The sequence below is a fragment of the Pleurodeles waltl genome, chromosome 4_2 (assembly GCF_031143425.1).
Source record: "Pleurodeles waltl isolate 20211129_DDA chromosome 4_2, aPleWal1.hap1.20221129, whole genome shotgun sequence".
NCBI lineage: Eukaryota > Metazoa > Chordata > Amphibia > Caudata > Salamandridae > Pleurodeles > Pleurodeles waltl.
The window spans coordinates 862,278,631-862,293,111 of record NC_090443.1 but is presented as its reverse complement, the minus strand read 5'-3'; the positions used below and the strand labels follow the sequence as shown (position 1 = coordinate 862,293,111).

The window sequence follows — 14,481 nt, the reverse complement described above, 5'->3', positions numbered from 1 at the left end:
ACCTTATCACGACTTTCAGATTTTTTAAGCAGTAGACCAGTCCACATTTCTTGTCCACCATTTGAGCCTACACTAAGAGCTTATTCAGGTGGAGGTCCCGCAAGGCTCGGTCTTATCACCCTTACTAATTAATTTTATATGATCCCTCAACGTTTCCAGTCTTTGGGTGCAACCTTTTTTTTTTTTTGCATGCCCAAATTATAGTTACACTGGAAAGAGACCTGCAGGTAGCAGCTTCTATCTTAAAGGAGTGTTTGCCTAAAGTCCATTCTTGGATGAATGCCAATCATTTAAAACTGAATGGTACCAAGACGAAGGATTTAATGCTCTTTTAAATCTTCTGAATTGTGCTAATTCCCCTTTTGGCCATTCACCATAGGCTCCCCATAAAGTCCAGCCTCTGTGGTGAAAGGGTTTGAGGGTAGAAACTGACTGAGCACTTACTTAACTAAGCAGATTACAGCCGTGACCAATTTTGACTACAGGGAGTGCAGAATTATTAGGCAAGTTGTATTTTTGAGGATTAATTTTATTATTGAACAACAACCATGTTCTCAATGAACCCAAAAAACTCATTAATATCAAAGCTGAATATTTTTGGAAGTAGTTTTTAGTTTGTTTTTAGTTTTAGCTATGTTAGGGGGATATCTGTGTGTGCAGGTGACTATTACTGTGCATAATTATTAGGCAACTTAACAAAAAACAAATATATACCCATTTCAATTATTTATTATTACCAGTGAAACCAATATAACATCTCAACATTCACAAATATACATTTCTGACATTCAAAAACAAAACAAAAACAAATCAGTGACCAATATAGCCACCTTACTTTGCAAGGACACTCAAAAGCCTGCCATCCATGGATTCTGTCAGTGTTTTGATCTGTTCACCATCAACATTGCGTGCAGCAGCAACCACAGCCTCCCAGACACTGTTCAGAGAGGTGTACTGTTTTCCCTCCTTGTAAATCTCACATTTGATGATGGACCACAGGTTCTCAATGGGGTTCAGATCAGGTGAACAAGGAGGCCATGTCATTAGATTTCCTTCTTTTATACCCTTTCTTGCCAGCCACGCTGTGGAGTACTTGGACGCGTGTGATGGAGCATTGTCCTGCATGAAAACCATGTTTTTCTTGAAGGATGCAGACTTCTTCCTGTACCACTGCTTGAAGAAGGTGTCTTCCAGGAACTGGCAGTAGGACTGGGAGTTGAGCTTGACTCCATCCTCAACCCGAAAAGGCCCCACAAGCTCATCTTTGATGATACCAGCCCAAACCAGTACTCCACCCCCACCTTGCTGGCGTCTGAGTCGGACTGGAGCTCTCTGCCCTTTACCAATCCAGCCACGGGCCCATCCATCTGGCCCATCAAGACTCACTCTCATTTCATCAGTCCATAAAACCTTAGAAAAATCAGTCTTGAGATATTTCTTGGCCCAGTCTTGACGTTTCAGCTTGTGTGTCTTGTTCAGTGGTGGTCGTCTTTCAGCCTTTCTTACCTTGGCCATGTCTCTGAGTATTGCACACCTTGTGCTTTTGGGCACTCCAGTGATGTTGCAGCTCTGAAATATGGCCAAACTGGTGGCAAGTGGCATCGTGGCAGCTGCACGCTTGACTTTTCTCAGTTCATGGGCAGTTATTTTGCGCCTTGGTTTTTCCACACGCTTCTTGCGACCCTGTTGACTATTTTGAATGAAACACTTGATTGTTCGATGATCACGCTTCAGAAGCTTTGCAATTTTAAGAGTGCTGCATCCCTCTGCAAGATATCTCACTATTTTTTACTTTTCTGAGCCTGTCAAGTCCTTCTTTTGACCCATTTTGCCAAAGGAAAGGAAGTTGCCTAATAATTATGCACACCTGATATAGGGTGTTGATGTCATTAGACCACACCCCTTCTCATTACAGAGATGCACATCACCTAATATGCTTAATTGGTAGTAGGCTTTCGAGCCTATACAGCTTGGAGTAAGACAACATGCATAAAGAGGATGATGTGGTCAAAATACTCATTTGCCTAATAATTCTGCACTCCCTGTATTGTCAATTTTATTTACGAAAGCAAGTACGCTTTGTTCTCTCCACCACAGACAATTCAACTAACAAATGATTTTGTTTCATCTTGGATTATAATAATGCTCGGCTAGTACATACAACCGCTTATATGTGAAATAATTAATCTCTATACTTGTGAATCTAATGGTACACCCCGTCGTGCCTGTTGATATTCCTGACCCAAAGCTGACAAGTGGTTCATAACTTTCCCATGAAACACTTGGAAATTTTTTTCAATTGCAGAGGCCCTTAGTTGGAATAGGCTTTCTCATCTTATGCACTGAATTACCCACTACAACAAAGGAATATAATGTATTGCCTATTAGTTATGAGTAAAGTGATGTTTTTCCCTGTCACAACTGGGTGATTTCTAATATCATTCATATGTGTAGTGAAATCTAACAGAAAGAAATTTGCAAATATAAACTTATTTTCTGTTCTCTACATGTGGACAGCGTCACAAGGAATCTCCAAAAAGAATCCTTCTATTGATCTATAAAGGCTGACCAAAGGGGCCAATGGAAATACTCACCAAGCATTTCCTTTTCTGCACCACACAGTGAAAGAAGAGTCTTAATAAGCCTGAGGTGTCCTGCTAATAAAATGTTGTCTGCTTCACTGGTTTCACAATCGCCTGTACGATTAGGTTCAAAATTATCCAGCCATGTTATCTCATCTTCCAACATGGCTGCTGGACTCAAGCTTAGCTGATCCATTTCAGAAGCTACAGGAGAAGAAAAACAATGAATAAGAGGCACTCTCAATTTATATACCGCTTTCTACTACAAAAGCATAAACCGTCAGCTCAATTTTATAGTACACAACACAGCTAATAAGAAGTTACTTTGTGACATTAAGAAAACCTATTACAATAATTTAACAAGAAGTGTTAGACTAGGCAACTGGCCCTAAACTAACAAGAAGCAAAAATAGACAGGTACACGTTACAATAAAATGTAGAACGAAAGCTTTGCTTAAGAGTGTTGAAGATACATGTCCAAGCACGTTTCACCGCTCTCCTTACAATTTGTATTGTTTTTATCATGAGAACACAAAGTACAGAGCCAGCCTTCATAATCTGCAATTTAAGAATGGTATTATTAACTAACAGCATGATAAAAAGCAGCAAAAAGTGTGCAAATGTTACCTCAGTTGACTGGCATAAGTGTCATAGAAAAACAACTCTCTGATGCAAACCCAAGGGCACCCCTTGGATTAATAACAGGAAACAGTATAGATCTTAGCCTCTTAAAATTATGTCTTATCGTTGGGTCATAATAACTAGTAGATGGTGGCATGAGGTGTGGATGTGGCTAACAAACTAATGGATATTATCTTGCGGTAGATTCTTCATCTTCGAATGTCCTTAAAGGTGTCGGACGCAACATAAAATGTTTATTCCAGCAATCGCTGACCTAAGGTCACTGCCTGACCATGATAGCTGAATGGATGAGAACCAACTGCCTAAAGATTAACTCGGAGAAAATGGAACTACTAGCCTTCCGAAACAAGACCTCCCCGTGGGAAACAGCTGCAACACTCATCCTCAACCTATCTTCAACCTCCAACACAGCACCCACATCTCACCTTATCTCAGGGAGCTCCACTGGCTTCCCATTCACAAACGCAGCACATTCAAACTCCTCATGCACACATAAACCCATGCACAACATGGGACCAGGTAGCCTTAACAGTCAAAAAACTTCCACCAACTAGCCAGATACTTGCTGTCACCCTCACTCTCATTCGCACATATCCAACGCATTAACAAAAGAAAAGAAAAGTTCTCCTACATCGCACTAGTCTATGGCAGTGGGTGTCCGTCCTATTAATAGGAGCCACTATGCTGGGTTTGGACAAAAAACCCAGCAGGACATCAGTGAGGACTTCATTAAAGGGCAAAAGGGGTTCAGAAGAGGAAGACCCAGGCTGAAGCACCTCAGTCAGGAGATTAATACTGACAGCCACCAAAGGCAGCTTGAGGCCCAGGACCTCGGGAGCTCTCCTCACCACATTGGAATAGGACGCTCCCTCCTCCGTACTCACAGTAGGAGGAGAAAGCATGCCAGTGTGAGGGGAAGAGTCCAGACCACTGGCTTCACCCAGGTCCGCAGCCCAGTTCATAGGGTCGTCAAGCTGGTATTCTAAGGGGTCCAGAGACCCCTCCAAACTCTCACCGTACCCCAAGCCATAAGAGTAAGGGTCATGATCCGACTAGAGAGCAAGGTCCATGCCAAAGTTAGAATCAGCATCGAGTGACACCGGTCACGATCCGTGTTGGCAATGAGAATAGGATCAATGCTGACCATGGGTATGGGCATCAGGAGTGTTGACATTGGAACCGTAGTTAGGGAAGGTCAAGATGGCATGATGGATGCCAGTTCGGAACCAGGAATGGATCCCTGAGTGCCCTGCAGAGCAGAGGCCAAACCACTGGCGCGGAAATCAAGAAGGCCCCTGCTGACCCTACGGGGCCCAAAGTCACTCCAGCGCAGTCTACCTCACCAAAGATGAGGTGCATGGCTGCATAGAACTCATGTAGTTGGGGAGGGGTGGCTCTGCATGGCTGCGTATAACTCATTTAGTTGGGCAGGGGTGGCTCTGGCTCCCAGAAACTTGGGGAGGTGTGGAGCCGACCCAGACATAGGCTACGAGAACAGAGGCATAGAGCGACGACGCTCCTTATCCAGTGTCACATCAGTAGCCTGACGGGGCGAAGACAAAGAACGCTTGCACTTCTTAGGCTTACCTGAACGTCCCGAGGACCTGGAGTGTGATGTCGAGGAGTGTGTGTGTGTGGGGGGGGACTTTCTTCCTGACCAAGACCGGTAGTGACTTGAAGCCGAGCGCCGGACAGCAAGTAGCTGTAGGGCCCGCTCCCTCAAAGATTTTGGATTCATGGCCCGGCACTTGGAGCATGACTTTGGGTCGTGGTCACACTCCAAACACCAAAGACACGAGGTGAGGATCCATCACAGACACTATACGATGACAGGAGTTGCAAGGCTTGAATCCAGTCTTCCGTGACGGCATCTCAACGCACCAGTGTGCCAAAAAGGCTTCGACAAAGGTTTACCCAAAAGTTTACTGTATGGGTAGTTCTTCTTCGGATCTGCGCGGAAAGAAATGTACCGATGTCAACGAACCGGGGTAACACCTATATAGGTCCTGTGATGTCATATCCAGTGTGCACAACACCGACGAAGGATGCCGAGCACAGCAACACCATTTGACAGCATTCAGTGGTACTGCTTGAGAAAAATCTCTGGATTCAGACTAACGCCTGGAGGTAATTCTAAGGTAAGGAATCTACAACTTAAAGTCTTTATCAGATACTTGGAACAATCTCCCACAACACATCAGAGCCTCCTCCTCACTTCTTGAGTTCTGCAACAAGCTGAAAACCTGGCTAGTAATCACGCGGGTAACTACACGCCTGCTCAAGAGCCTGGATACTCTTGCGGTGATTAGCGCACCATACAAAACGACATTACTTCAGAGAGGATGTTATTGCAGTGATCGCCAGTGAACAAACTGACCTCTCCAGTTCTGATGATGTACAACAAATCTATGCATAAAAGGACCACACGTGCCCTAGATCTCAGTTTCACCCCCTTTTTCTGGGCTCTACAGAGGCAAGGAGAAAACAGTAATACAGAAAAGACACCAAACAAGAAGAAAAAAACACACTTTTATTTAAACTATCAATGATTCTTTATTTACAGATAATACCCACAAACGACTATTACTATTACCATTATTATCAGAATGGGGAGGCGATTTGGAGCCTGAGCTAAGATTCAAGTATCCACTAGAGAGAATGTTATTCAAGGTAAATTACATATTCATTTAATGGGTATTTTTTCCAAAAGATTCCTAATGGTTACACTGACTCCCAACCAGTACTCTTAACAGAAGCCTGTCATTATTGAAAAAGCCTTCTAATCCAAAATGTCACACACAACTGTCATACAAAAATATGCCTCATTTCTATAGTGCAAGTTAAGATAGTAAATACTTTTTATATGTGAAGAGACACAAGTATGTTGCCGCATGACAAATGTCTGACACCAGCACTCCTTTTGCCCAGGATGACAAAAGCATTAATATTCTTTCAAAATTAGCTTCAAACCTCCTGTGTGGTTCTTTGTCAAAGCAAAGAAAACCTTGATACAAACGACTATTGATTTAGCATTTAGAGTCTGTGGATTACTCACTTTCTTTTCCCCAGAAAAGTCCATAAAAAGTTGATCATAAACTTGCAGCTCCTTAATTCTACCAATGTGAAAACTAAGTGCCCTTTTAATGTCCAATGTGGGCAGATGTTCCTCAGCTTTGCGAGAATTCAGTGGTGTGCACTACGAAATGGAACAGGCTAGACCACAATTACCAAGAAAGCAATTTGTGCTCCAAAAAACATTTTGCATGAGATAAAGAAAGTATAGAGGTTTATTTAAGAGTTCTCGAAAAATCAGCTTCCGGTGTTAATACTCTTAAAGAGCAAGAACACATTGGCTTGACATGGGACCTCAACAGAAACTTCAGGTATCAATTTAGGCATCAATAAGGCAAAAACACTAGTGCCTGCAGAAAACATAACTTTTGCACTTGCTTGAAGGTTCAACAGGTAGCCAGAACACAGCATTGCAGTCACATAGCTCCTAACTGCAACCATCATAAGCTGTCTGAAAGGGTGGACTTAAGAACAATGCAGAACTTCAGTAGATTTTAACATCTTACAAAACCCCTTCTCCATGCATAGAGACATCTCTCAAACATTCCAAATGCTATTAGTTACTGCCCTTGGTAACACAAAAAAATCACGGGCCAAAAAAAAACCTTTATCTTAATCTGGGGCAGCATCTCCCCACTGTTGCAAATGCTAAATCTATATGAAACTGTAAGGACGACTGGGCCTCCTGCCTATGACTTCTTAGTAAAAGCACAGCAAGTATCCCTCCGGGCCTACTATTTCTCAATGAATCTTGAGGCTCTAAACTAAGACCTCACTGAGTCCTCTCTCACCCACAGCCTCATGGGATCAAATGTTTTGTGCAGAATAATTTTATCTAGTGACTAAACAATTCAGTAGCAGAGAAATTGGCAGATTGTGGTCCTTGACTAAATAGAAAACGAATGGCTTCATGCACTCTTACATTATATGATATGGGAAAACTGGGATATTCTAATTAGTTACCTGGTTCACTGGTCAGAATGTTGGGATAGTTGCAGAGAATTAATGCAAATCCTTGTAGGAAGCTGGCCTGGTGTGTGGTGGAAACCTGCGGTGTTTACACCATGTACCAGGTCCAGGCAACCCCTTATTAGTTAGTAACAGGGTCAAGGAAGCCAGGGCTCTCTAGGGGTAGCTGTGGATGAGCAGCCAAGACTTACCTGGGAAGAGTGTACAGCACTTTCAATACCACAGTAGTCACACAGTAACTTATCACACATGAAAGAAACCACACAGCGTTACAAAAATAAAGGTACTTTATCATGATAACACTAAACTAGATTACTTACAGGCAGTCCTCCAAATGGAGGCAAGTACACACTAAATATATATACAGTAATAGTTAGGAATTCGCACAAGAAACAACAAGCATTGGTAAGAAATAGCAGAAAATAGCTGGGGCCCTAGGGAAGGGCCAAACCATATACTAAAATAGTGGAATGCGAAGTTAGGTCCCTCACTCAAGGATGTGGGGTAGTTAGTCGGGAGCTGTGAGGACTCGGAACCCCCAGACATGGGTACTTAGATGACCCCCAGAGACCAGGACCACAGAGGTAAGTTACCTGGTTTCCCAACAGGCTAACAAGGGGACTTAAAAAGGAGCTTTGCAAAAACAGGGCCAGACCAGAGGAACCCAAAGGTGTATTCTGGAAGAAGAAGGCCTGCAAAAGAAGGAGACAGAGGCCAGTCCATGATATAGTTTCCAGCCAGGGTAGGAGCCACTGCCCACACTTTTGTAGGAGAAGATCTGTGTCGATGAAGGAGGATGAAGACCAGCTGCGGAGTTCAGGAGCTGAAGAGGAGTCCCCGGAGTCGTGCAGAAGATGTCCCACACCCGTCAACAGATTGCAGAGGGGTCAGCATTCAGGAGGACCACCAACAAGCCTTGGCAAATGCAAAGCAGGGCAGAAGAGGAGGTGCAGAGCTGAAGAGGACCAGCAAGGATCCGAGGACTCGATCCTAGGAAGGGAGTCTGGGCTGACCCTCAACAGTCAGAAGAGCCAGCAGAGGCAGTGGCAGCCCCCCCAGGCAACCCACTGGCAGCAAGGCAAAATAAGTTGCAGTGAGGCCCAGTCAGCACACCTGGAGAGGAGTCCCACGTTGATGGAGCAGCAGAGGAGAGATGGTCATTAAAAGGATGAAGTGCTGGAGGCCAGGGCTACTTGGAGCCTGAAGATCCCTCAGAGCAGGAGTCAACAAGCCATGGTTGCCGCAAAAGTCGCAATGCATAGGGATTCAGTTCTACAAGGAGAGGCAAGGGGCCACCGTCTCCCAAGTTGGAAAGAAGGCAGAGAGGACCAAGGAGACCACTAAGACCCACCACCTGTGTTGAAGGATCCAAGCAGTTCCAGAGGAGAGCAGAGCCACGCAGCCGGATGTCGCTGCCTTAGGTGCCTGCAGATGACTCCTTCACTCTAAGAGCGATTCCTTCTTGGTGCAGCTGAAGTCTTGCCAACCCCACAGGATGCACAGCCGTGGATACGTTGCAGTTGCTGGAAGAAGCCGGGAAAACTATGTTGCAAAGCAAGGTTGTCTCAGAAGTTGCAGTCTTGTTTGGTTTCTGAAGTGGCAAGTTGCAGATCCAGTGGCCAGAGTGATCTGTGACATCTAGGGTATTCCACTCCTTTATGATGCCACAGCTCCTTTATTTTTTGTATACAATGCCATACCCCTGGGTCCTGGCCCACCCAGGGGCTGTTTTTTCAAAGCAAGCACAGCCTTTATTTTCTTTTTTTTTAAATGTTTTGCCACAGATTTGCAAATCTGCCACAAATCTGGTGAAAACTGTTTTTTTAAATGCTGTTTTGCCTTGGCAGGGGTACCTGGGGGACCCCAGCACCAAGGCTAGGGGTTTAGAATATTCTTACCCTGCCCTTCTTTCTTTATTTTGTTACCTTTTGTCTGGAAGGCAGCTGAGTCCCAAAATGGCTGCCAACACTTCCTGTTTGAAGTGTTGACAGCCAATCAGATCTCTGTACCACATCAGGAGTGTTCGCGCTTCTAGATATTAACATTTTTTTTTCTTTTAATGTCTCAAAAACTACTGAATTGATTTACACTAAATCACAAAAAGCACTCTCCTCTCTAAGGGAAATATTGGTGGGTCAACAAAGTGCTGGGCAGACCTCCAAGTGTTTTCAGGAGGCTGTTCTGCTTCTGGACGAGTCGAAATGTAATTGTCGGGACAGCAGCAGCCAGGTAGGGTTCTGTGTTAAGTTTGGTGCTGGTCCACAGTTCACACATCTTCTGCTCTTCTTTGTCCTCCTCCTTTCAGGCAGACTAATCTGAAGTCCTTGTGTCAGGGGACACCTACATACTGAATTTAGGGGCGTTTTGGAGAGTGTAGGGTAGTAAGTAATGGTCTACCTACTCCTGACGTGACTACACCCTCAGATGACCTCTTCCTGACCCAGACTTTCTAGTTCCACGCAAAAACAGATGATGGAATCTTTCCTCCAGATTTCACTTCAGGAAGCCGTTCTTAGGGCTGTGACTGGCCTAGAAGTGAAACATGCCTACTGCATAGCTAATTTCCAGTCTGTCCTGGTACCAAATGGGCCAGAGGGCAGGAGGTGGCATCATCCAGGTCGGGATGAAGCCGGGGTTGCATATCAAAGGTAACAGGGGTTTTGAAGCCTCTGGCCTTGGCATGCCGATTCACTAGCCATACTGTTGAGGGAGGTGATAACATCTTCTCTGAAGGAGGCATTGTTTTCTGACCTCCAAGAGCACTGGCTGTCACCTACAGGGGTCAGAAACTCGTCTGTGGTGGCAGGTTGGATGATACCAGTCAGCCAAGACACCAGAAGACTAGTGGGTTTCAGGGGGCACCTCAAAGGTGCCCTCTGGGTGCATGTCATAATAAATCTGGTATAGATGTATTAAGACGAGGTGTTTGACACCAAACACCATTAGTTTTCGTGCAGCCATCACGTAGTTGGGTAACTCATATTGATCAGAGTCCAGTACATGTCACTAAGATGGCTGCACGGTCACTTGCAATATCTAGTAATTTAACTAGACCTCACAGGGGCACATCTGCTCAGGCAGATATGCCCTCACCTGTAATATAATGCACCCTGCCTTAGGGCTCTTAAGGCCTGCTGCAGGGGTGACTTACATATATTATATGCAGTTGTCTGGGCCATGCACACAGGGTCTGTGCAAGGCCGCATTTTAAAAATGGTTTGTACCATTTCACACATCCTGCTATGGCAGTCTGCATGCAATTTTGTGGGTGGGTCCCTTAGGGTGGCATAATACATGCTGCAGGTCTTACGGAGCCTCTCTAGTACCCATCGACTGGGTACCAGGGGTATCATTTACCAGGGACTCACAAGGGAGGTTATGACCTGTGCCTACTAGGTTGCAATTGAGAATTACCTTGTTTTAGCAAAAGAGCACTGGCACAAGAGACATGGTTAGCGGGGACCCAGTGCACCTTCAGTCAAAAAGAAATAAGTGCTAAGGCAAAAGGTGGGGGAGACAGTGTCAAAAATGGTACTTTCCCACAAACAAGTTGTATTACATCTGTGGTAAATGCATGTGTGCTAACAACTGATTAATACAAGTATGATTACAGTGTTTTCTGTCAGTATAATGAATAATAGTAAACTGAAGACCTACTGTACTATTGCATTTTATCACCCTTTTCGCTGCATACAATTATTTTGAATTGCTCTCCCTTGATTAATGTCCTAAAGTTTAGGTTTTCATTAGACACTTCCTGACTCACTGTGCAGCACTGTCAACTCGATGCTCTGCAAGGGAAGTTAATTTTGTAAAGTCATCCTCTCAATAGAGTTCCTGTAATTTTTTGTTTATTGTTTCAACAGAATATTGAGTGAAATTTCACAATACAAACTGCGCTACTGATTACCCTTCAGTTATTTATGAGTCACAATGCCATTAACTCTGTAGGCAGTTAGACTATAATTGTAGTTTAGTCTGGCATTTTTTTCCTAATCTATCATTGTTGTCCTTCTTTCAGTGGTCTTATGTCTTTTCATTATTATGTACAGGTTTGTTTCACATTATTTTCACCGTCACTGTGTACTCATGTTTGAAGCACATAGCAATATCTTCTGCATGTGTATTCCTTGCATGTAAAATATAAGAACCTTCTTTGAGAAAGGTTAGCTTTAGTACTTTCAATGCTTTGCTATTTGTCTGGTTAGATATCTGTTTACCGTAAGTAAAATCTCAATGAACTGTTGTTTAACTGTCTTCTAAATAAGAGCATTAGTAGCCTGGCATTCAAAACCATCATATCCCTTCTCCTAAGAACATCACAAAGACTAGTGTCTTTGGCAGCATTGAAACTTCCTAAATTGAGAACCTTCCAAGGTACGTAGACAGAGGAAATGATATCACATCTGCACGCCACAAAATGTGTACTGCAACTTCTACCTCTAGTTAACCCAGAAAACACAGGACATACATATTTGCGTTAACACCAACACTGACAATACCAGTATCCACACACCTCTGGATACCTGTGAAACTTGAAAAGTGCAAAATATTTCTAGAATCCTGTTCTGGCACACATGGATGTATTCAACTTGTTAGACCCCGATGGATGAAAGTCGCATCTAAAATTCATTTATTAGAATTCGAGAACTTCTCTTCAAATAGCAGGAGGTCACCGATCTACACATCACTTGTCATCCTTTCTAACTCAAATGCATAGGCTTTTCAAAAGCGATAGAACAGGGTGTAAAATTATAATACTACAAAATGTCCTTACTTCAGTTGGATTTTTGTGGACACTTACATGTTAGATCATCCAGTAGCTGGCACCTCAGGTCAAAGTATTCCATACACTGGGATAAAAGTCTAAAGAAATATAAAACAAAAGAGATAGTAAACAGACACAGGTCTCGCCTAGTTTTTAGGTCAAACTAAGAAAACGTTACACCTCATAAGAGTTATTTATCTAACATCACAGTTGTTTTACATTCATTATATTTTGAAATACTATTCAGCTCTGAGAAAAAGATAATAGCCCTGTGAGCATTCCATTGCTGCCATTGATGGAGAGAAATGCACTGCAATACCATAAGTACACTCAGTCAGTGACACTGCTTTGAGTGACAAGTTCTCTAGGCTCTCAGTGCCACCATAAAGAAATTGATCACCCAAGGCTATCTTAAGAAGGCTTGCTTGCAGATTAATGACGAATTTCAGTAAGAACAGAATACACCACCAAAAGACTGCTACTCACAAAAAGCAACTTCATCTGTGCACTATTTGTTTCAGATTCCTCATTTCGGAAACGTCAAAACTGGATCTCAGTATTTGGGAGTTGAGAAAAGATGGTCATCCGAATAGTCTTTCAAGATTGTATTACAGTGATCTCTAGTTCTAAAGTTTAAGTAACCATGTATACCAGGTAGCAGAAGGATGAAAATGGATTTCACCGAGTGGACAAATGACAATAAAGTTAATCATTCCTGTAGAAAAGTCGAAACAACTACCATTTTGTAAATCGGGTCACTTCCAAGCTGGTCGCCAAGGAAAAACTTTTTTTTTCCACTCAGCATCTTACCTTTGGTAATTCTCTCTCTGGTGGATACAGATTCCTCACCTTTACAATATTTCCCAGGTGCTAGACTGGTTATGGAACATTTCACAGCAGTGCTCACACATGCTTCTATGTAGTGTCGGTGGTCTCGGTGTTGACCTCATTCAGCCCTGTAAGTGATAGTTGAATATAGGCACCATCCCTGCCCACTGACTTGACTTTTTTGATTGACTCCTCTTGTGCCCGCGGACGCCGAGCACAAAACAATTGGAGGTACTACTGTGTAGAATCCTAATTTGGGACCTTTTTAGATTTTAAAAATATGTCACTGCACAGAAAGGGGGTGGAATCTGGGTCCCCAGGCACCAGTCTGTGGTGTCTGGCAACCTGCCTATTCACTGGTGGGCAACAGCACGGTGTAGCAGTAGTGCTCTTAAGGGTGTTAGTCAGGGCTTCATTAAACAGAAGTGTAATTGCTCACATGAGGATGGCACAATGTGCCAAACCTCAGCAACCACATTTAGCTTGATTTAAACAGAAAGCAACTGTAGATTTAGAACCTCAGATCGATATTTAATCACTACAGCAAGTGAAGCACTCTTTTTTGTTGAGGGCTGAATGGTACAAATCAACCCTGTATCAGGAGAAGTATCAAGCACAATGTCCTCCTGAAAATCCATGTTTATACTGCTGTCATATTGTGAGGTAAAATCGTCCTCATCAATGTCGGGTGGTGGCAAACATGAGGAGCGACCCCTAACCCTCGTTACCTTGGGATGAGGTCTTATGTCAGACTCCGTGGTGACAAAGGCTGAGTTGTGCAGTAAGGTGATGTGCAGTGTAGATGGCATCTGGAAGGAATCCCTCTAATGACCTTGTCCGTGTGAGATGTATTTATACAGATTATGTAGGACCCCTGATGCAGGTATGCTCCCAAACAACTAATAAGGAGGCAGACTTGTGGCAGAAATTATATAAACAACCCCCCAAAAAGTGTACATTATGTTTCTATAACAAGTAAGTGAGAAAGGGACATGATGTTAATACCTAAGTACATCACTGATCATGACGCTGATAGTGACGCCTTCTCAGAGTGGTGCCGATAATGCAAATAAAAACATCTTTATAAAATATAAACAACAGCTATCTTAAAAGAAATAATAAAATAAAAGGGATTAACCCCTTTGCTGCCAGGCCTTTTCCCCCTCAGGTGCCAGGCCTTATTTGGCTATTTGGGGCAGGGCGCGCTTCGGCCCTCATAACTTTTTGTCCACATAAGCTACCCATGCCAAATTTGCGTCCTTTTTTTCCAACACCCTAGGGATTCTAGAGGTACCCAGACTTTGTGGGTTTCCCTGAAGGAGACCAAGAAATTAGCCAAAATACAGTGAAAATTTCGTTTTTTTTAAAAAAAAAAAAAAGGGAAAAAAGGGCTGCAGATGAAGCCTTGTAGTTTTTCCCCTGAAATTGGCCTCAACAAAGGGTTTGCAGTGCTAAAATCACCAGCTTCCAGGAAGAGGCAGACTTGAATCAGAAAACCTAATTTTTCAACGTAATTTTTGCATTTTACTAGGACATACCCCATTTTTATGATTTTTTCTGCTTTCAGCCTCCTTTCAGTCAGTGACAGAAATGGGTGTGAAACCAATGCTGGATCCCAGA

General features: G+C 43.3%; 1 protein-coding gene across 2 annotated transcripts in view; it reads right to left on the bottom strand.

Annotated features, from left to right (window-relative positions):
- USP24 (ubiquitin specific peptidase 24) overlaps positions 1-14,481 on the bottom strand; it is a 1,409,949-nt gene that overhangs the window by 666,966 nt on the left and 728,502 nt on the right. For both annotated transcript variants that reach the window (XM_069232604.1, XM_069232603.1), the window contains exons 38-39: positions 12,070-12,131; positions 2,595-2,786 (exon numbers count right to left, since the gene is read on the bottom strand). In XM_069232604.1, coding sequence (XP_069088705.1) covers positions 2,595-2,786; positions 12,070-12,131 — 254 coding nt within the window. The remainder of the gene's footprint in view (positions 1-2,594; positions 2,787-12,069; positions 12,132-14,481) is intronic.